General features: G+C 39.4%; 1 protein-coding gene across 3 annotated transcripts; it reads left to right on the top strand.

Moving 5' to 3' along the window:
- Positions 1-1,500: 1,500 nt before the first annotated feature.
- On the top strand, positions 1,501-17,878 carry LOC103136780 (F-box/WD repeat-containing protein 7). Of its 3 annotated transcripts, XM_007550193.2 has the most exons (14): positions 1,501-1,592; positions 1,692-1,824; positions 8,166-8,284; positions 9,664-9,896; positions 10,279-10,402; positions 10,554-10,675; positions 12,425-12,511; positions 12,602-12,691; positions 12,975-13,063; positions 14,437-14,659; positions 14,725-14,847; positions 14,989-15,154; positions 17,381-17,469; positions 17,591-17,878. In XM_007550193.2, exons 2-14 carry the CDS (start codon positions 1,735-1,737, stop codon positions 17,665-17,667), a joined length of 1,632 nt encoding a protein of 543 aa, XP_007550255.1. In that variant the 5' UTR covers positions 1,501-1,592; positions 1,692-1,734; the 3' UTR covers positions 17,668-17,878. The 3 variants fall into 3 exon arrangements, with proteins under 3 accessions (XP_007550255.1, XP_016525965.1, XP_016525966.1); XM_016670479.1 differs by lacking the exons at positions 1,501-1,592; positions 1,692-1,824 and adding an exon at positions 6,486-6,585 and having other exon boundaries at positions 17,591-17,873; XM_016670480.1 differs by lacking the exons at positions 1,501-1,592; positions 1,692-1,824 and adding an exon at positions 6,728-6,746 and having other exon boundaries at positions 17,591-17,873.
- Positions 17,879-17,894: the final 16 nt, after the last annotated feature.

Below are 17,894 nucleotides of genomic sequence, written 5' to 3'. Positions count from 1 at the left end.
GTTGTCTCTTTGCTAAGTTTCAATTAAGAGAATAAGTTCAAAGCACTGAATGAAGAACAAACATAAGATTATGAAAAATTAACCAGACACATCTACAGTTCATGTTTAAGTCAAGCTTCTTGTTTGTACAGAAGCTTTGATGTTTTATTGTTATTTTCTGTCTGCTGCACCTTTTATGCCTTTTTGTAAAGAAGAAACATAAATCACTGTACACTGCCACTAGAACTACTTTATTCTTCATGAGTTATACACACTATCTACTTACTGTTAGTATTGGTCTAATGAACTTTATGTTTAATTTGGGAAAATGTTTCTTCTGTTATTTATTTGTACTATTTTTTATTTGTAAATAGAAACATTTTCATATAAACAAATGTTTTTGTCTTGTTACACCATTTTACAAAATTAAATCAGATGGTATGATCAGTTACTCAATATTTAAGAAGCCTTTTTTTTTTACCAAATACTTTTTTACTCTTAAGTAATTTTTCAGATTTTACTTTTACCTTAATAAAAAGTTGAAGTATTGCTACTCTTACCTGAGTACAATTTTTTAGAAACTCTATCCACTTCATCTTAAGTGTATTCTGAGTGACAAGTATCCACATGGACCTTAACAAGGAACAAATTAAGAAGATTAGATCTAAATATTTATAGTTTCCAACTTCCAAAATAAAAGAATGCAATTTAAAATTACAAACAAATTTTATCCAAGTCTTTCTGAGGTTCAAATGGATATAAGTGTGCATTCTGTGAGGAACAGGATTTTGATCATCTGTTTTTTTATGTGCAACATTGTGCAATCCTTTTTGCAGGATTCTTATGAGCTTATCTGGGTTCATGGGGCACAATTAACAAATATAAACATCCAAGAGGTTACATTTGGTGGGGTTTTTTAAATTAATGACCATAAGAGTGATCACAGTGTAAATAATGTTCTCTTATTAGGCAAATATTACATAACCTTGCTTCAGTGTTTAAATTTACCTCATCCTTCAGTGGAAGGATGAGTTAAATTTGTGAAGTCAAAACTGCTTTTAAGTTCAATAAATCCATCAAACACATTTATTCATAGCACACTTCAGCAACAAGGCAGTTCAAAGTGCTTTTCATCATAAAAACCATAAAATTTGACCATCTTCAAAAAGGTTGACCTTTTTTGTAGAAAAAAAAGTACAATATGTCCTGCATTTTGTTTTGATTTTTTAATGTTTGTTTGTTCTTTATAACTTTGTAAGTATGTAGTGTAAACACATAATGTATACTTTGTGGTACCTTTTTGATCCATCCATCCATCCATCCATCCATTTTCTTCCGCTTCATCCGGGGTCGGGTCGCGGGGGCAGCAGCTTCAGAATGGAGGCCCAGACTTCCCCTCCCCAGCCACTTCTTCCAGCTCCTCCGATGTTGATTGAATACGCTAATATTAATAAATAAAAACTAAAGAGGGAAAAAAGTGACAAAAGAGGTTCTTGTTTCGTTGGAGTTTAGTCATACCTCTGCTGGCCACTGGGCGTCGCTGCAGGGACAGTTATACGTTTTTCAGCGGAACGTCAACATCCGGCGACACGTCTCCCGAATAGAACAGAGCGGTAATCCTGCAGACACATACAGACTGGCTTTATGCATTGTTTTCTGTACAGATATTGCCCATGTGAGACTTTCTGAACACTTAGTTTCATTTTTCGTAGTCTTAGCCAACCCGCGGGGCCTTAGACACCGCTAGAGCTTCAGATGGGGGAGGTGAGGAAGCTGCAGAAGAAGTTAAGGCAGATTGAAAATCTGGAAATAAAAATCAGTCTGAGCCCAGAGGAGAAATACAAGGTACAGAAACACTTCATCTGGCTTTTCGTGTTCATGTGACTCTCCCTGTATGACCTTCCCTCAGATGAAACGGGCTGTGGTGGGTTTAGGATTGAGAAAACACCAGTTAGGGGACTACTGGTGTCACTTTTTCTTTATTCATTTGAGTTTTATTTATAAAGTTTGCCTCATTGAGAGCCAAGATCTCGTTTACAACAGAGACTTTATAAAGATCATGTCTCAAATTGGTTTTCTGGGCTGTAGAAATGGTTATGAATGCGTGTTATTCTTGAAATAACAGCGTTGGCTTCATAAAGGCAGTGATTAACATGAATTAATAATAGTGCTATGAATAATTTGACAGTTTTTGCCCAGGGATCTGAGCAGATCTGATAATCAGACGTTAAACAGGGCGTATCAGGGGGAAATAATTACCGCAGATTTCAGGAAAGTCTCTTCTTATAAAGGGTCACAATCTAAATGCAGTAGAAAAAATGATGTGCCCTACACCACGGATTTGTCTTTGCTGAGCTGCTCCTGCAGTTCCTCATTGGGAGGATACGTACACACAGGTTGAAGGTTACATATATGAGACCCTGAACTGACACACAGCTAACCACAAGCATAATACCTTCATAATGTGTCCTTCTGGTTCACTTGGTCTTTACAATGGATTGTTAGTGGAAAACATTGACCTGGGTGACATTTATTACAAATTTCAGTCACTACAGTGTACAGTGTCATGCTAAAGTGTTTATTTATTAGGAGTTTATTTTAGGCTGCATAATGGTGCAGTTGGTATGACCATAGCCTTGCAGCACGATGGTCCTTGGTTCAAATCCCAGTCTATATGGAGTTTGCGTGTGGAAGCTTGCATTCTCTCTGGGTACTCTGGCTTCCTCCCACAGCACGAAAATCAAGACTGTCAAGTTAATTGGTCTCTAAATCATCTTTAGGTGTGAGTGAGTGTCTGCATGCTCGTTTGTGATGTGTCTCTATGTTGCCCGGTTCTGGACTTGTGACCTGTCACCTTTCGCCCAGTGACTACTGGAGACAAGTACTAGTGACCCTGCTAGGACAAGTGGGTATAAAACATTAAAACATTACAAAAAAGCAAAAACAAGAAATCTGTAAGAGGGCAAATACCTTTTTGCAGTACTTTATTTATATAAAAAACACTGTTTTGATGGTTTCTCTGACTTTAATGTTTGATTTGTTCAAAGAAATTTCAGCATATTCGTATTCGTTTATGTACTATCATAAAGAGAACAAATGATCACAAATACACGCCATACTTAAATTTTTTTATTCTGAACATATTTTGAAAATTATCCACGTAAAAACATGCAAGGATTGTTAATACTTTAGAAAGGCACTGTATGAGAAATAAAATTAATTAAAAAAACTATGAAAAGATGGACAGGCAGACAGAGTACTGAATTTGGATTTTAAAATAAAGCATAATTACATCAGAAGAGCATCTTTGGGTTCTGCATTATTTTCATCCTTCTAGATTTCCTCAAATTTCTTTCCTTGGAAGTCTCAAAGAGGAAGTGACTTCTAAAGCGACGTGTTATTTTAATACCTTACCACCCCTTTGTGTAAGAGCACCTGTCTTCTTCATGATCCCTTTTCTTCTTGCAACACTCAATATTACAAAAATAATTATTTCATTATATTTGGAAATGGTTGCTCAGTGTAAGAGACTTCAACAAAGATCTGCTAATTTAAAAGTAACATTTGATTCAATTAATATCGCTAATTTTGCACACCTGAAGGTCTGTGCTTTTGGAAAGAACGAACCGAGTGGCTTCCCTTTGCAATGGCGTTTCTGAACAGGTGAGATAAAGAATCTCATAAAGTTGTTTTTTTTGTTGTTGTCATTCCTTCCCATGTGAACCTGTTGGTGTCCTTTAGAAAACCCAGTTTAATCAACAATGTGACAATTAGATTCATTTTCATTTGTGCTAATCATATACTGCTTTAAATTTTTAACTAAAAAGTTATGGAGATTATCTTAAAACCAAAATTTTCTCTGACAATGTTCAATTTTTTATATTACATTTTAATGTTTATTTTATGCACTTCTGCTCCTATTGCCAGACGCTTTGACTTATTTGCATTTTGTTCATAAGTCAAAATTTTATTTTCACAAAGCTTCTGAATTTCCATTTTTATTGACGTGGTAAACAAGGTGATAATTCTGCCTTATGTGTAGTAATGATGTGCAGCCTACTGACCACTCAGAGCAAAAGAAATAAAGATCTGAAATGCTGCTCAGTCAATTTTACAACCTTAATAATACCACCAGTTTTGTTAGATTGCATTGCATTTTTAATTAAGAGAAGGTGTCAGACTGATATAAAAAAGCTACAATCAACATAATATACATGTCAGCATGTGAGAAAAGTACAAAAAATTAATTAAATGGCTCAGCAGTGGAAAAATAGTGGTTATTAATAGTAATTGGCAGCTTCCTACATTTCTTTTTACCATAAAGAATGTCATGAAGTATTTGCATACATATGCTGTGAATATTAGAATACCTCCCTCAGGGATAATGATTTCAAAAATGTCAAATTCATCATTCATATATTAAATCTGATATTGATTAAACGATTGTGAAATATGTACCCAAAACTGCTCATGTGTTTGGGGGGTGTTTCTGCTGAAATTCAAGTCTTACCAGGTCTAAAATTAGTGTGCTTCTGCTACTTTGGAAAACAGTTTTGAGATTTTCTTGTTCAGCTACAAAGCAGTCGACATTACTGAGTTATTTCTTTTCTGAACTGCAGTAAAAAATTTAACAAAGCAGTTTTTGGAGGTAACAGTGAAGTGAGAAGAAATTGCAAAAGTTTTTTTTTGTTCTCTTCTCTGGTGGTTGAGTGAATGTAGCAGGAGAATTGGGAGAGTATAAAGATGCAGAGACTAGATAAATTCACTCTGAAATTGACTGTGACAGACCTCCCCCCTGAAAATCTGAAGCTCTCACTGAATGAGACATTTTCAAACCTTTGGGGTCCAAGAATGACTTCTATCAGAGGTGTGTTTGAGTTTTTAACGTCCGCTGAGCTTCACCCTACAGCACTGCTACCAACTAGAGTTGCACTCACCTGGCTTTTCCAGGCTGATTCCTACTTCTGGTTTTCATATCTGAGCTGTGAGTGGTGTTTTTTCTTCTGTTTCACAATAGCACATAAAAAAGAAGAATGTGCTGAGGCTTCTTTGAAGGCATAATTTAAAAAAAAGCATCAAAAGCATGTGTTTTTAAAAAATAAATGCTGTGAAAAGTATTTGTCATTTTATTAGTTTCTTTTGTTTTTTCTGCTTTTTATTTCTATAGATACATAGAGACACACCAAGGGTCAGTTTCAAAAGACTAATTACTTGCAGGCGCTATTATGCATTGAGTCACGGTAACAAAAATAGTTGCAGTGCCCATATTTCTTATATGATTTCTATAAAATATGGCTCAATTTAAAGCTGAGAAAATTGCCAGTGTTTTTGACGCACAAAATATGTATTCTCCCTGGAAATAAATCTATAAACAGCTTGGTTTCTGTCAGGTCTGTCAAGATGCAAGAGAGGACTACACAAATTTCTCTTTTGTATTGATCAATAATTTAATTTTACATAATTGCTTCAGGCTCATTGGTTGGTTTGTTAAAGTTTAAAAAATATGACTCATACACTTTATAAAATATTTCATCACATTTGATGATTATTATAAATATCCCCATGTTCTACCAACTAATGAGGTAATTAGTCCAGGTTTTGTCGTTTATTGAACTTTTAGATCTTACAGCGGAGCAGTGTGCCACAAAAAAGGGAAAATAATGCCAAAAACCAGGTGTAAAACAGCTTAAAACCACTTGTATTCTGGTGACCCGTTGCCATGGCGACCAGCTGACAACAGCACCACTAACTCACAGAGCAAAAGTTATGTTCAAGTGTATTCAGGAACATCAACACAAAAAAAAATACAAACATTTATTCCACAAAAAAAGTCCATAAGAGTTTTATGTTTTCAGACTTGATGTTTATTTTACTATCATTAAAAAGATTATTGAATCCAGTCTGAACAGTGCCATGGTTGCCTTAGCTATTAGCTAATTTAAACATGATAGTATGGATTGTGGGTATTTTAGTGTTAACTGAAGCGAAACACACGAAGCTGGGCATCACATGTTAAGTTTGTCAAAGTTCAAGCTAGCATAACTGACCAACTTCCCACTTTCTCGGTATTTTTATTTATTTATTTTTAATGAAAACCTTTTACTGACCTGTGAAACGACAGCTTGACATCTAGCTGTCGTAGTTAGACAAATAAAAGCAAAGGGATGTATCTTTTTCAGATTATTTGTATAATTATGTCATTTTCCCGACCACCGATATTCCTGACTCGATGCAGAGCAATAGCTTCTGTGTGGCTCACGACAAATCACGTAATTTTCAACCGCTTGTCGGTTCCGATAACGTGAGACGTATTTGCGTGATAACGTAATGTCTAAAAAATATTTAAGATGGCGTCGCGGCAGAAACGCTCCAAAGTATGGTTACATTTCACGAAAAAAAAGAAACGATTCTAGGTCCAGTTGCAACAGAGCTTTAATCACAATTAAAGGTTGAAATGCCTCCAACGTCCTCCAGCAGTTGTTTGGCCACACAGCAAACAACCGTCTGATTTCTACGAACGTACGGTATTTGATACGTTGCTTAGCAACGTCGGTGACTCGAAGTGGGGAACTTCGAGCAAAGCGTTTCCTGCCATAATTGTCCCAGGTAAAGTTAAACTCCTCCAGGTCGTAGTGTGTTAGCGTTATAATGTATGTGTAATCTCTATCTCATATTAATATTTACAGGCATATTCAATAAATTAAAATATGGGTCCCGATGAGACTCGTTTGTCAGATTAAAAGCATCTTTTGAAAACAACCTAGCATGTATTGTTGCAGACCCACATTTCTGCATTTAAAAAAACAAAACATTTTTTTTGGCAGGGAGGAGTAAAATGACAGAGGTTAAAACTGAGAGGGTGTTTTCCACAGCTGGAGACACCTCAAATATTTAAAGGTCCTCCCCCAAAAGACAAACATGTCAATTTGTCTTCCCAAAACCTGTTGTGCAAGAAGTTACATTTAATGTTAAAATATTAATTTGACAGAGGAATTCTTATTTTTTTAAGCCAGCTTTAATTTTGTTTGAATCAAATGCATTATGATGCATTTTATTAATTAAAGAGTTTGTTTCCTAACTCAATGAGACGAATCAAATCGGTAAGTAAGATCGATAATGGAATCGGTATTGCTTAATTCTTATTTCCCATCCCATGACATGGAGAACATAGGCCTAGATTTGAACCAAGGACCATCTTGCTACAAGGCAACAGTATTACCATCTTCACCACTGTGCAGCCCGTGTTTTAAATCATTAAACACATTTTAACATGACAAAGATAACCTGAAGAAATACAAAAAGTAACTTACAAATGATGATTTAAATTAGTGGGAGAAAGCTGTCAAACCCAACCTGGTGCTGTGTGGATAACTTTTGTTCTCTAATTACCAAAATCACTTTTTGAAAAACACTCCAAATTGTATTTATGTGCCTGATTATGTCTCTGTTAAATCATTTGATTGTAAGAACTTTTTGAGTGAGATAAAACAAAGCAAAAACTGTAAGAAACAAGTACTTTCTCACAGTATTGTCTGTGGTGGTTGATGTATTTGTGATGTATTTGTACTCCAGAAAATGGTGGAATGTCTTAGTTTTGATGCATTTATTGAATAGAAACAAAATCAAAAATGTTCAGTACTTTGCAAATTATAGCTTATCAAGCTAATATTAATAATTTCTTATCAACATATAATCACTTCGTTCTATCAACCATAAAAAAATGTAAAAGCATCCCTTTTCCAGTCTAGCTCGATCCTGGAGGTTTGATACTTTGTGGGCTGCACTGCCATGTATTTTTAAAGCCAATTAAAATGTGGTGTTTGCAGCCTCACACAGACCAAAAACTAAAGAAAGAAAAGCCACGCTGCCATCAGCAGCATCAAACCACCAGAGATTTCCAGTTGTTTTCAGATGCAGAGTAGCTCTTGACGGTGTGATGAGCTGTGTAAGGTTGGTGGAGTGTGCTGCCTTTAACAGGGAAAACAGACACTTGATGTACACTTGACATCTAACTTATTCAGACATGCATATTTCAAAGCCCCCAGTCAGACAGCGTATGTTCCAAGCTGCAGTCTAATAGACGGAGACAGACCGAGTGATCTGGTTGTGCATATAAACAGGATATAAACAACTTGTGGATTTAGCAGCTTGCTCTTACCACCAATCTCTTGACTTTCTCCTGTCAGATCTCCAGGAAGGCGGAGCTGCGTTCCAGATTGGCTGAGCTTCAGCTGCAGCTTTCTGGCCCGCAGCAAACTCTTGGGATTGTGGGAGACGGAAATAAGGAGAAGATGAAAAGACAAGTGTAAGGAAGTGAGGGAGAGGTGCCCGTTGGTGTGTGTGTGTGTGTGTGTGTGTGTGTGTGTAATGGTGGGGTACATATGGAGAGAAGCGTAATTTTTCAAAAGCAACAACATTCACTTTGAAGCCTTTGATCTTTTTTGCATGTCTATCGAAACACACGGGAGGTCAAATCCTCTGGTACTTTCAGATAAAGAGAACTTCCTCTTGTTCATCGTGTGTCATGTAAACATTAATCACCGATGTCATCCTCCATATTGGAGCTCTTAATCGTCTTAATCATCAAGTTCAGATGTGATGTGTGTGATGCGCCCCATTGTGTAAAACAGAATCCACAACCCAGTCTCCTTGTTGACGATGCCTCTCGGTTTTTTTCACATTTTATTTGGTTGCAGCCACCAGTTTCAACATATTTTATTGGAAGTTTTATGGGAGGAGTCTGCACCATTTAAAACCGAAGGAGCCGTTTTGCCTTTAGCTTTGTTAAATAAGACGTAAGAGTCGCAAATATTACATGATTCTTTAAGAAAAGATTGCTTATAATTTTTTATTTCTACCAAAGAAAAGCTGTCCTCATGTTTAAAAAACAAAGAAAAATGTCTCGTTAAAGTTCACAAATGCTAATTTTCCAGAGAAAACAAATGGATGCCAAACGTTTAACTAGTACTGGATGAGATGGCTGAAAATAGTATCACATAAGCGTTTTATATCAGTCGATATTGATTCGTTTTTTTATTTTAAATATTTGAAATACTGGCAAAGTGGTGGTGTAACCTTTCCTGTTTTCACTCTACGCCATAGTTTTTTATTTTTATTTTTAAGCAGTTATGAGGCACGGCGGCCAAACTTTAAACTGCTGCTGCGTCGGTTACTCAACAGGTTGTTGCTAGGTAACCACAAGTTATTCAGCAAGCTGTTGCTAAGTAACCAAAGAGCAAGTGAGTTAGTTGGTGACTCTCACTTTGCTTAGCTGGCCGTGAGAAGTTGAGCGGTTCAAGCCTTTCCTTTGCCTTTGCCTACGTTACCCAGAATGCTGTTCAGTTCTGGAGTTCAGTGAATTTATTGGATATTCTATCAGATATATTATCTATTGATTTTGATTGCGTGTTTATCTCAATATATATTGTTATTGATTTATTGTCCAGCCCTACTTTCAGGTTATTTCCACAAAATGCTGAAATCCTGCATCATTTTCCTTTAACGATTGTGGACTACAGTTTGTTTCTCACATAAAAAAATGAAAAAACAAAACAAAAAAAAACCGTTTGTGGTTGTAATCTGACAACATGTGAAAATGGCCAAGGGATACGAGGATGTAAAGGTTGCTATGTGCATTTTGCACCTTGATTATTTATTCAGTTCCTGTTTTCTGCCCTGGCACAGGGAAGATGCCCCCGAGACCCTTTCATCACAAACGCCTCCAGCCTCCAAGATCCTTAAGGGAGAAGCTGAGTCCAAAGCTGCAGGGACGCCAGCGCCGGCTGCCAGGCAGAGGGCGGCAGGAGGAAACGAAGGAGAGACGGCAGGACTGCAGGATGCGACTGAACTGGCCAAGGTGTCACTTCAGAGCAGAGAGGAGTCAGGATGCTCTCCAGAAGAACTGCTGCGGCAGGAAGGTGGGCTAATTAGCAAAAAAGAGATGGAGAAGACTGGCATTACACTTTATCTCAGGGAGCTAAAAGAGCAAAGCAGTGCCCTAATTTTCGATTACCATCTAAAACCAGATTACACACGTATGCCCCCGAGGAGTCCTAACAAGCTCGTGTGGCAGCCAGGATTAAAACCAACAGGCTGAGTTGTGCTTCCCTGAAGACAAGGCCCACGTTTTGCATCCATGGAGCTAATTTAGCCCCACGCTTTGCAGCAGCAGCGTCGCCGCACTAATCCATACCAAGGAGTCGTGTACTGTAGATTAACAAGGCAGGGTGCTGATGAGTCAACACTGCTAATTGCACAAATCATTTCCTCGTTTCTTTTTTTTTGTTGTTGTTTTTGCAGAAGCAGAGTTTTCATCCCTCAAAGCGTCCTGGGAGAAAGCGCGGTTTCGCTTGCGGCTCCTGGAGGGTCACAATGACATAGTCACCAGTGTGGTTGCTGTTGACAACCTGGTGGTTTCTGGAAGGTAAAGCGGAGCTCCATTTGCATAATGGATGGGCGAAGTGAGCCTTCCTCCTAATTTATCTCCTAATAGGCGCTCGCCATCATTCCACCACATTTATTTTTCCGTCCTGATCTCTTGTAATTTACTTTCAAACTCCTGACCTCCACCCAAGTCGAGACACGACGGTGAAGGTGTGGCACGTTCCCACGGCAACAGAGCAGAAGAACCTCGGGGGCCACACCGGCGGAGTCACTTGCCTGTCTGCGCCTCCCCCCGAGTATTGCAGGAGGCTAGGTGAGTACGCGCAGATGCACATGTGGGCTGGCTGCGGCTGAGTAATGCCCGTGTCCTGCGGCCTGGTAATTATAGGAGCAGTTCATCAGATCAACTCCGCTGAGAAATAACCTCAATAGACACTTTGGAGAGTTCACTGTCTGTCTGAAGCAGGCAGCCTTCCATCATTCGACTCGCTGGCTTTCCTCCCTTCTCCAGCTTAAAGCACCCAGCGTAGAAGTGCAGCGCAGTCCTACAGCACTTCCCCTGCTAATGAGATTATTTTTCTTCTTTTGCACAAACACGTCCTCTCCATCTATTTCTTGTGATTTCTCTCCTTTATCCTTTTATGCATCATCACTTCCTCTCGTCTGCGGCATGGTGCAAAAGTTTTGAGTCATCCCTCTTTTCTATATGCTTTGCTCCCAAGGCAATAAAACCTTTTTGCTATGCTTGAATGTGGCCTTGTGCGATATTGCTTCAGGGTTCTGGAGTAATTTTGTTTCCAGAGTTGAATGTGTTTAGGTGGGAAATGTGAATTTTTGCCCCAGAAGAAAAGCAAAAGGCGTTACGAAGATTGTGGCTGAAGCTGGTGAGAGGGTGTCACTGTCCACAGCGAAACGATGAACAGGAAGGCCGATCAGAGCGGGTGGTGGATTCACACAGGGGCAAAAATCTGAATTTTCTGACATGTACTTAATCCCGTCGCAATAAGCTGTTAATCAGTTAATCACATGATAAATTAAAATGAGTTCAATAACGACATTATAATAAGTTTTAGTTATGGTTTCGGTTGTGTGTGTGTTTTTATTTCTACTTTATTGTTTTTTTTTATTGTGTTTTATTTTGGATATATAAAATATCTTCCTGTTCCAGTCTTAAGAGTTCTTTACAAAATTAAAGTTATTGGTTGTTGGGAGGGCGAACTTGCACTAATATGCCATTATGAGTGTATCAATTAAAAATTGTTTTATCACAATAATTACTGGGACAGTTTATCACATTTGTTATTGTGACAGACCTGTACGTACTGTGATCTAAAGCTGAAGAGTTTGGTCATAGTAAGCTCATTTGAATTTGGAGGGAGGAGGAGAAAGCTTACAAGTGTAAGAACGTCGACCCACCTGTGAAGTACCGGGGTGGCAGTGTCATGCTGTGGGCGTGTTTTGCTGCAGGAGACATTAGAGTGTCCATTGGTGGCAACAGTGAGGAAAGAAATATTGAAGCAGCATCTGACGTTAATATGTCAGGAAGTTAAAGCTCCTGATAAGTTACAATCGACGGCCACTGTGCTGTTGCCTAGCAACCCCAGCTGAGCCCAAGTGGAGCTCCAACACGTTTGGTCAGCTGCGCGGTACAATGGCTGCTGTAAAAGACAACTGTTTTGTTGTTGACTTACCGTCCAAAAACCACTTGCTGCATTCTTGTTTTTTTATGCAGGAGGCTCCACTTCTGCTTTTCAAAGATTTACAGCGGAGTGTGACCAGCAGAAGCTTATTTGAATTTAAAGTGACAAGAGTCCCTAAAACACCTCAAAATAGGCAGAACTGACCAAACTGAAATCTCATTATGTAAGAATGATTATGGGGAAAATATTTTGTGTAGATCATAGGCCTATTCTAACTTGTTCAAGGAAGCATAATGATCACATCTAGATTCCTGGAAGTACTTTATAAGGAAACAAAGTGTTTAAAATTGTGTACAGTATTGTATATTTTAGAGTAATTTTTCAGTTTTTTCTGATTCCTCTCTGTCTGTCTGTCTCTGCAGCCAGGTCCCTGTCCTTGTCTGACAAAGAGAGGTTTATTTTGAGCGGCTCTGCAGACTGCAACGTGAAGATCTGGGCCCTGAGCATCGGTATGCTTACCACACCAACACAAGATTTACTTTCTTGAAATATAATGGCCTGCATGTTGTCAATTAAACAGCATTTGCTGTTCCCCTCAGGGCAGTGTGTTAAGTCCATCTACACGTTCAACGCCGTGACTGCGCTCTCCTTTGCGCCTGAGGGGGACGGCTACATCATCACCGGTTCAGGTGTGTTTCTGTCAGGGCACAAAGTGCAAGCGACACAGCGGACAGAATAATTGGTCTGTTTCCGTTGACGCATGTGCACAATTTCATCCCAAGTCCGTGTTTACGTCTTTACTCATATCCCTGCCGAGTCTGACTCCGTGGCATCATCTGCCACCGAGTTACTGTAGCGCAATGCGTTTGGGTCGATTCGGCTGTCTGGCTCAGGTGTGTCAGCTGTGACCAGCGATAATGACTGCCAGTCGCCTGTCTTCACACGTTAACCTCACACTCTGTCACCCTGCAGACGGGGGGAAAGTTCAAGCCTGGAGCTGGCACACTTTCCAAAACTGCCAGTCAGTCAAGGCACACGAGGAAGCAGTCACCTCCATCCAGGTGTGTTGTGTTTATTTGGTCATAGTCAGTGAGAAAAAGCAGGCGATGCCCTTTACATGAAGGCCTTCTGGCCTCTGGCTAATTTGAACGCGCAGTCTCTGCTAGGACATTTCAATTAAAAGGAAATAACATGCAGCTGATTTAATAAAGTTGTTCGCATCCACCTATAACAAGAGATGAGAAACATCTGTTACTTCTGCAATTTATTGGTTTAAATATAATTTATTGATGGTTATTATTAATTTTTATTTATTTATTTGGGTCTTAAAGTCAGATATAAAACTAAATTAAAAAGGACGGGACCTAAAACTGTTGTGATCTGTGTTTTTCTGTGTAGTTATTTTGAGATTTTCTGTGTTAAGTCCTGTTTCCCTGTGAGTCTGGCTTGTCCTCCCTGTTGATTGGTTCCAGCTGTGTCTAGTTTACTGATTACCCTCCCTGTATATTTAAGTCCAACTGTTGTCTTTGTCTCTTGTCGGATCCTCGTCGTGTGTACGTCTTGTGTGCATCTCTGTCATTCCCGTTGCTTCCTGTGCGGCCCGTTTGAATTCTGTTCCGTCTGGATTATTTCATTATTAAATCATCTTCATCCTGGGTCCTCCCTGCATCCTCCCTCACCACCTCACTTATACTACAAATCATGACAAAAACGGTTCCCTGTGGAACTCCTAAGCTCCTGTTTAAAGGTCCCATTTAGATGTCATACAAATCCAGATAATGGTGATGTATATTATTATTTTCAGAGATTTAGATTACAGTTTTGTGATTTAATGAGTCAGATCTTCTGATTTATTTTTCAGGATAGCACTCTCCTTCACCCCAGTGACGTTCAAACTGAGACTTAAACATGTTTTTACTAGTGTCTTCAATATATTTAAAACATTTTGTATTGTTAATTTTGAAGAAAAAAAAAGCTTCTTTTCAAAGAAATACAGCTGGCAAGTTTCCACACTTTCAGCTTTTCCTTATTTGTTGCTTTCAAATGGATATAAAGATTTTTGCTGAGATCCAGGCTGTGGAGCTGGCCCAATTTTAGAGCATGCTGTTTGTTTTTCTTTTAGCAAAAAGGAGGTTTTTATGAAAACTGAAACCCAGAGCTGCACATGCACGGTTTTTTTAAATATTTTTTTCAATTTGCAAACATCATAATACGCCTAAAGCATTAAAGCATCACACATTATTGTCACCCTCTTTGTTGTTTCTCATGCAAAGCACACAATCCATTTATAACCAGCAGCGGAATGAAAAACATCTTAAAATATTCACTTTAATTCCATTTCCACAAACATACATGCAACACACACACACACACAGGCAACGCTGGGTAAGGACTTGAATCACCATGACAACCATGTCTCTGGTGCCCTCCACAGTCTCAGGGTCCTTTGGTGTTCAGTGGCTCGGCTGAGGGGGGGGTGTCTGTGTGGGAGAACCGGCGCTGGGAGAGAGAGCCCCTCCAGCTGCTGCACCACTGGAGCAACCAGGTGACGGGCCTCAGCAGGGGGCCGGGCGGCCGACTGACGCTCAGCCCGCGCGGGGACCGGGTGGTCCTGGCGTACGGTCGAGCCTCCATCAAGATCCTACACTGGAGGACAGGTGAGCCGCAGATGTTCGGGAAATCTGCATAATCCTCCCGACTAACATCTGTTCAATTACCACAGGAGTGATATCCAGGCTGACCAATCACAGCAGCATCACCGGCGTGACAGATTGTGTTCACCAGACGGGGGGCATCCTAATTGGCTCCTGCTACGACCTGGCGAACGGAGAGAGCTCCCTTAACTGTGAGTCAAAGATTAAAGCGTACGCAGCCAGAAGCTCCTCCTGCCGCTCTGAGCGTGAAAACACAATAAGGACTTAAGTCGAAACCACTCTGTGCCCCTCTGCTGACCTCCAAACCTTTAATCTCTTTCTCCTCTCTGCAGTGTTCTCTCTGCCTCAATGTCGCTATCTGGCCTCCCTGACCTGGCCGGATGCTCCCAGAATCCTCTGCTTCGCGGCGTGGACGACTGGTAGCGGAGACCACCGCTGGGTGACCGGCGGCCGAGACCTCGTAGTGTGGGAGCAGCTCCCCAGTTCTGGGAAAAACAGGTGGGTTCGGCTCTGACCGGCATTTCAGATCCAAAGTTTCTTATTTAAATTTGTGGGTTCCTTTGCAGACCTGGCAACATGGAGCGCCCTCTGTGATTACTGAAAACTGCCTTAAAGGGGATCTGTCATGCAAAATTCACATTTTACACATTTTTATGCTTCCATTTGGGTTTCTACTGCTTCTCAAAATACTTCCAGTGATTAAAATAAACACCCAGCATTTATTGGAAATAAGTTAATACTTTTTAGTGTCTGGACAATGAGCCTTTTCAAAAACCTCCCAAATGTAACATCACAAATCAGCAGGCACTGCCAATTGAAACCCAGCCCGTTACCTAGCAACCCCTGCCAAGCCCAGCCCGTTACCTAGCAACCCAAGCTGAGTTCCAGCACATTCTGTCAGCTGGTTTCACTACTCTCTACTTCTGCTTTTCTAATATGTACAGTTATATAGTTGCACATCTGTTTGAAGCCGTTTTCACATATAAGTGTAAACTTTGAGTTGGGGGCGTGGCCTCCAGCGGCTTCTTTGGATTTAAAGTGACAAGACGCCCTAAAACAGCTCAAGTAGGCAGAACTGACCAGACTAAAATCTCATTATCTAAGAATGATTTAGTGGAAAAAAAAATTTAATGAACATGTTTTGTGTAGCCCATAGACTTATCCTAACCTGTTCAAGAATAGTCACTTTTAAAGTAAACTGTCACCATGGATACTCCAAGATGCCAATCTTTGTTGCAGATGCACTAACTGCGAGCTCCAGTGTTTGTTTTTTCATCCCTTTACTGTCCTCATGACTGTGTGGTGAGGCTTTTTAATTATCTTTGAGTCCTCTAGTCTTTCCCATCTTGAAGAGCGGCTTACAGAAATGAGCAGGAAGTTAAAAATTAAAAGGTTGACACTTTTATCACTTTAAAAAGTAAAGAAAAGATTCCAAAATTGCTTCAATTGTGTTTATTTTCTAGGAAGTAATTTGGGTCCCGATAAGTGTTGAAAACTAATTATTTCTTAACCTGGGATTTAAATCACTGAGGAGAATGGGAAGAGCGAGGGAATGGAAATTAGTTTTGTTTTCTGAACTTATTCTTTCTAAAAAATCTGAATATCTAAACTGAACCACCAAAGCAACCCGGCTGCTTTCTGAATTGATTACTTTATGCAAAACTAAGGACCATATTATCATAATGTAAACTACAAACACATGCCTTCTGAAAGTTTTATGGATAGACATTACACAGATGATGGAAAACCTAATGACAGGATTGAACCCTGTAATTTGTGGAACATTAACTTATTAGAGAAATACGTGAGAGATTTTTTAAAAGTTTTGTTTCCTGCGGTATTTTTGTATCAGTTTGTGCTTATTCATCATGTTAGTTAGCACCTTGCATATAAAACAGCAAGTATATTGAAATCTTCATTTCTTTTTTGCAAAACAAGTCTTGCCATGAAAACTGCCTAAGTTGCATTTAGGTCTGGACTTTGACTAGACTGTTCTAAAACATGATGAGTATGTATTGATCTGAAGCATATTGTGTATATATATTTACACATAAATATTCATATATATATATATATACTAATGAAAAAATGTATTTTGTAAAGAAAAAAATAATTGCATTTTTTCAATGACTGTTTTACACATAATTGATTAAAAAACATTGAGTAATGGGTCTCGCTAATTAAGTTAAAGACAATATATTAGTTTAATTGCATAAGATTAAATTGAATTGGTGAAACTCAAATGCATTATATTTGATCAATAGATATTTGATTTAAACATTACAAAAAATTAAGTTGAATGAATTTAATTTATTTAAATTGAAGAAACACATTGTTTTTATTGAATGAATCTAAAATTGAACTGAGTCATTTTTGTGAGTGTGCTTTGTTTCGCTGCAGGGTTGATGTGAAGCCTTAGTTTTCCTCCGCATACAGAGTCCGGATCATTTTCTTTCCCCTTCACAGACGTATTTCCTTCTATTAGTCATCTACATAAAATCCCAGTGATGTAACATGACAAATGTAGAAAAAGTTTAATACTTTTTCAAAGCACTCAACAACAAAAGCACGTAGAAACCCTGCAACGTTTGTTACTCCCTCTCTGGGTCAGATGAATTTAATTTCCAGGCGCTACAGGATTTAAATGTGTGCTAATAGGTTTATCTGTCTGCGTCTCCTCTGTTAATGTAATGCGTTTAGTTAATCCGGGTCTAAATATTACAGGGGTGACGTCACGGTGAAGAGAGACAGCCTGATGGACACGACGGTTCTGGAGTCAGAGGATGACACCGAGGAAGACGAGGACACCAACGGTACACGTCTTCACGTCTCCCACAAGTTTTAACGAGTGGAGCAGCAGAAACAAACGCCGTTGTGTTTGTTTAGAAGACACATGTGGTGACAAATCCCTCATGAAAGCGTTTTGGGTTCCAGATTACGAGGATAATGAGGACGGAGGGGCTGAGGAGGACGGCTCGCGTGGCTCGTGGCCGCGCTGCGTTCTCCAGTGAAGCTCAGGACTCCACGGCCTGCAGCCACCAGCAGGAAATGAGAGGGTGGGAGAAGTGACAGACTGAGAGCCAGTCTGGGAGGAGGAGGAGGAGGGGAGCATATGGACACGGAGAGAATGAGTGACTGAGTGTGTGTGGACGTGTGATAGGCAGATTGTTTTCTCTGTAAATATTTTCACGTTCAATAAAGCCGTCAAACTGTGAGTGCAAATTTGCAGCTCTTGTTG

Source organism: Poecilia formosa, unplaced genomic scaffold (assembly GCF_000485575.1).
Source record: "Poecilia formosa unplaced genomic scaffold, Poecilia_formosa-5.1.2 Scaffold34, whole genome shotgun sequence".
Lineage (NCBI taxonomy): Eukaryota > Metazoa > Chordata > Actinopteri > Cyprinodontiformes > Poeciliidae > Poecilia > Poecilia formosa.
The sequence above is the reverse complement of the archived record's forward strand: the minus strand, read 5'-3'. Positions and strand labels throughout refer to the sequence as shown.

Bases quoted from the DNA above. Each gene is read 5' to 3' on its own strand.
- LOC103136780 (XM_007550193.2), top strand. From the start codon at position 1,735: ATGGGGGAGGTGAGGAAGCTGCAGAAGAAGTTAAGGCAGATTGAAAAT. The intron at 12,512-12,601 runs GTATGCTTACCA...TGTTCCCCTCAG, and splicing joins GATCTGGGCCCTGAGCATCG to GGCAGTGTGTTAAGTCCATC. The intron at 15,155-17,380 runs GTGGGTTCGGCT...TAAATATTACAG, and splicing joins CCCAGTTCTGGGAAAAACAG to GGGTGACGTCACGGTGAAGA.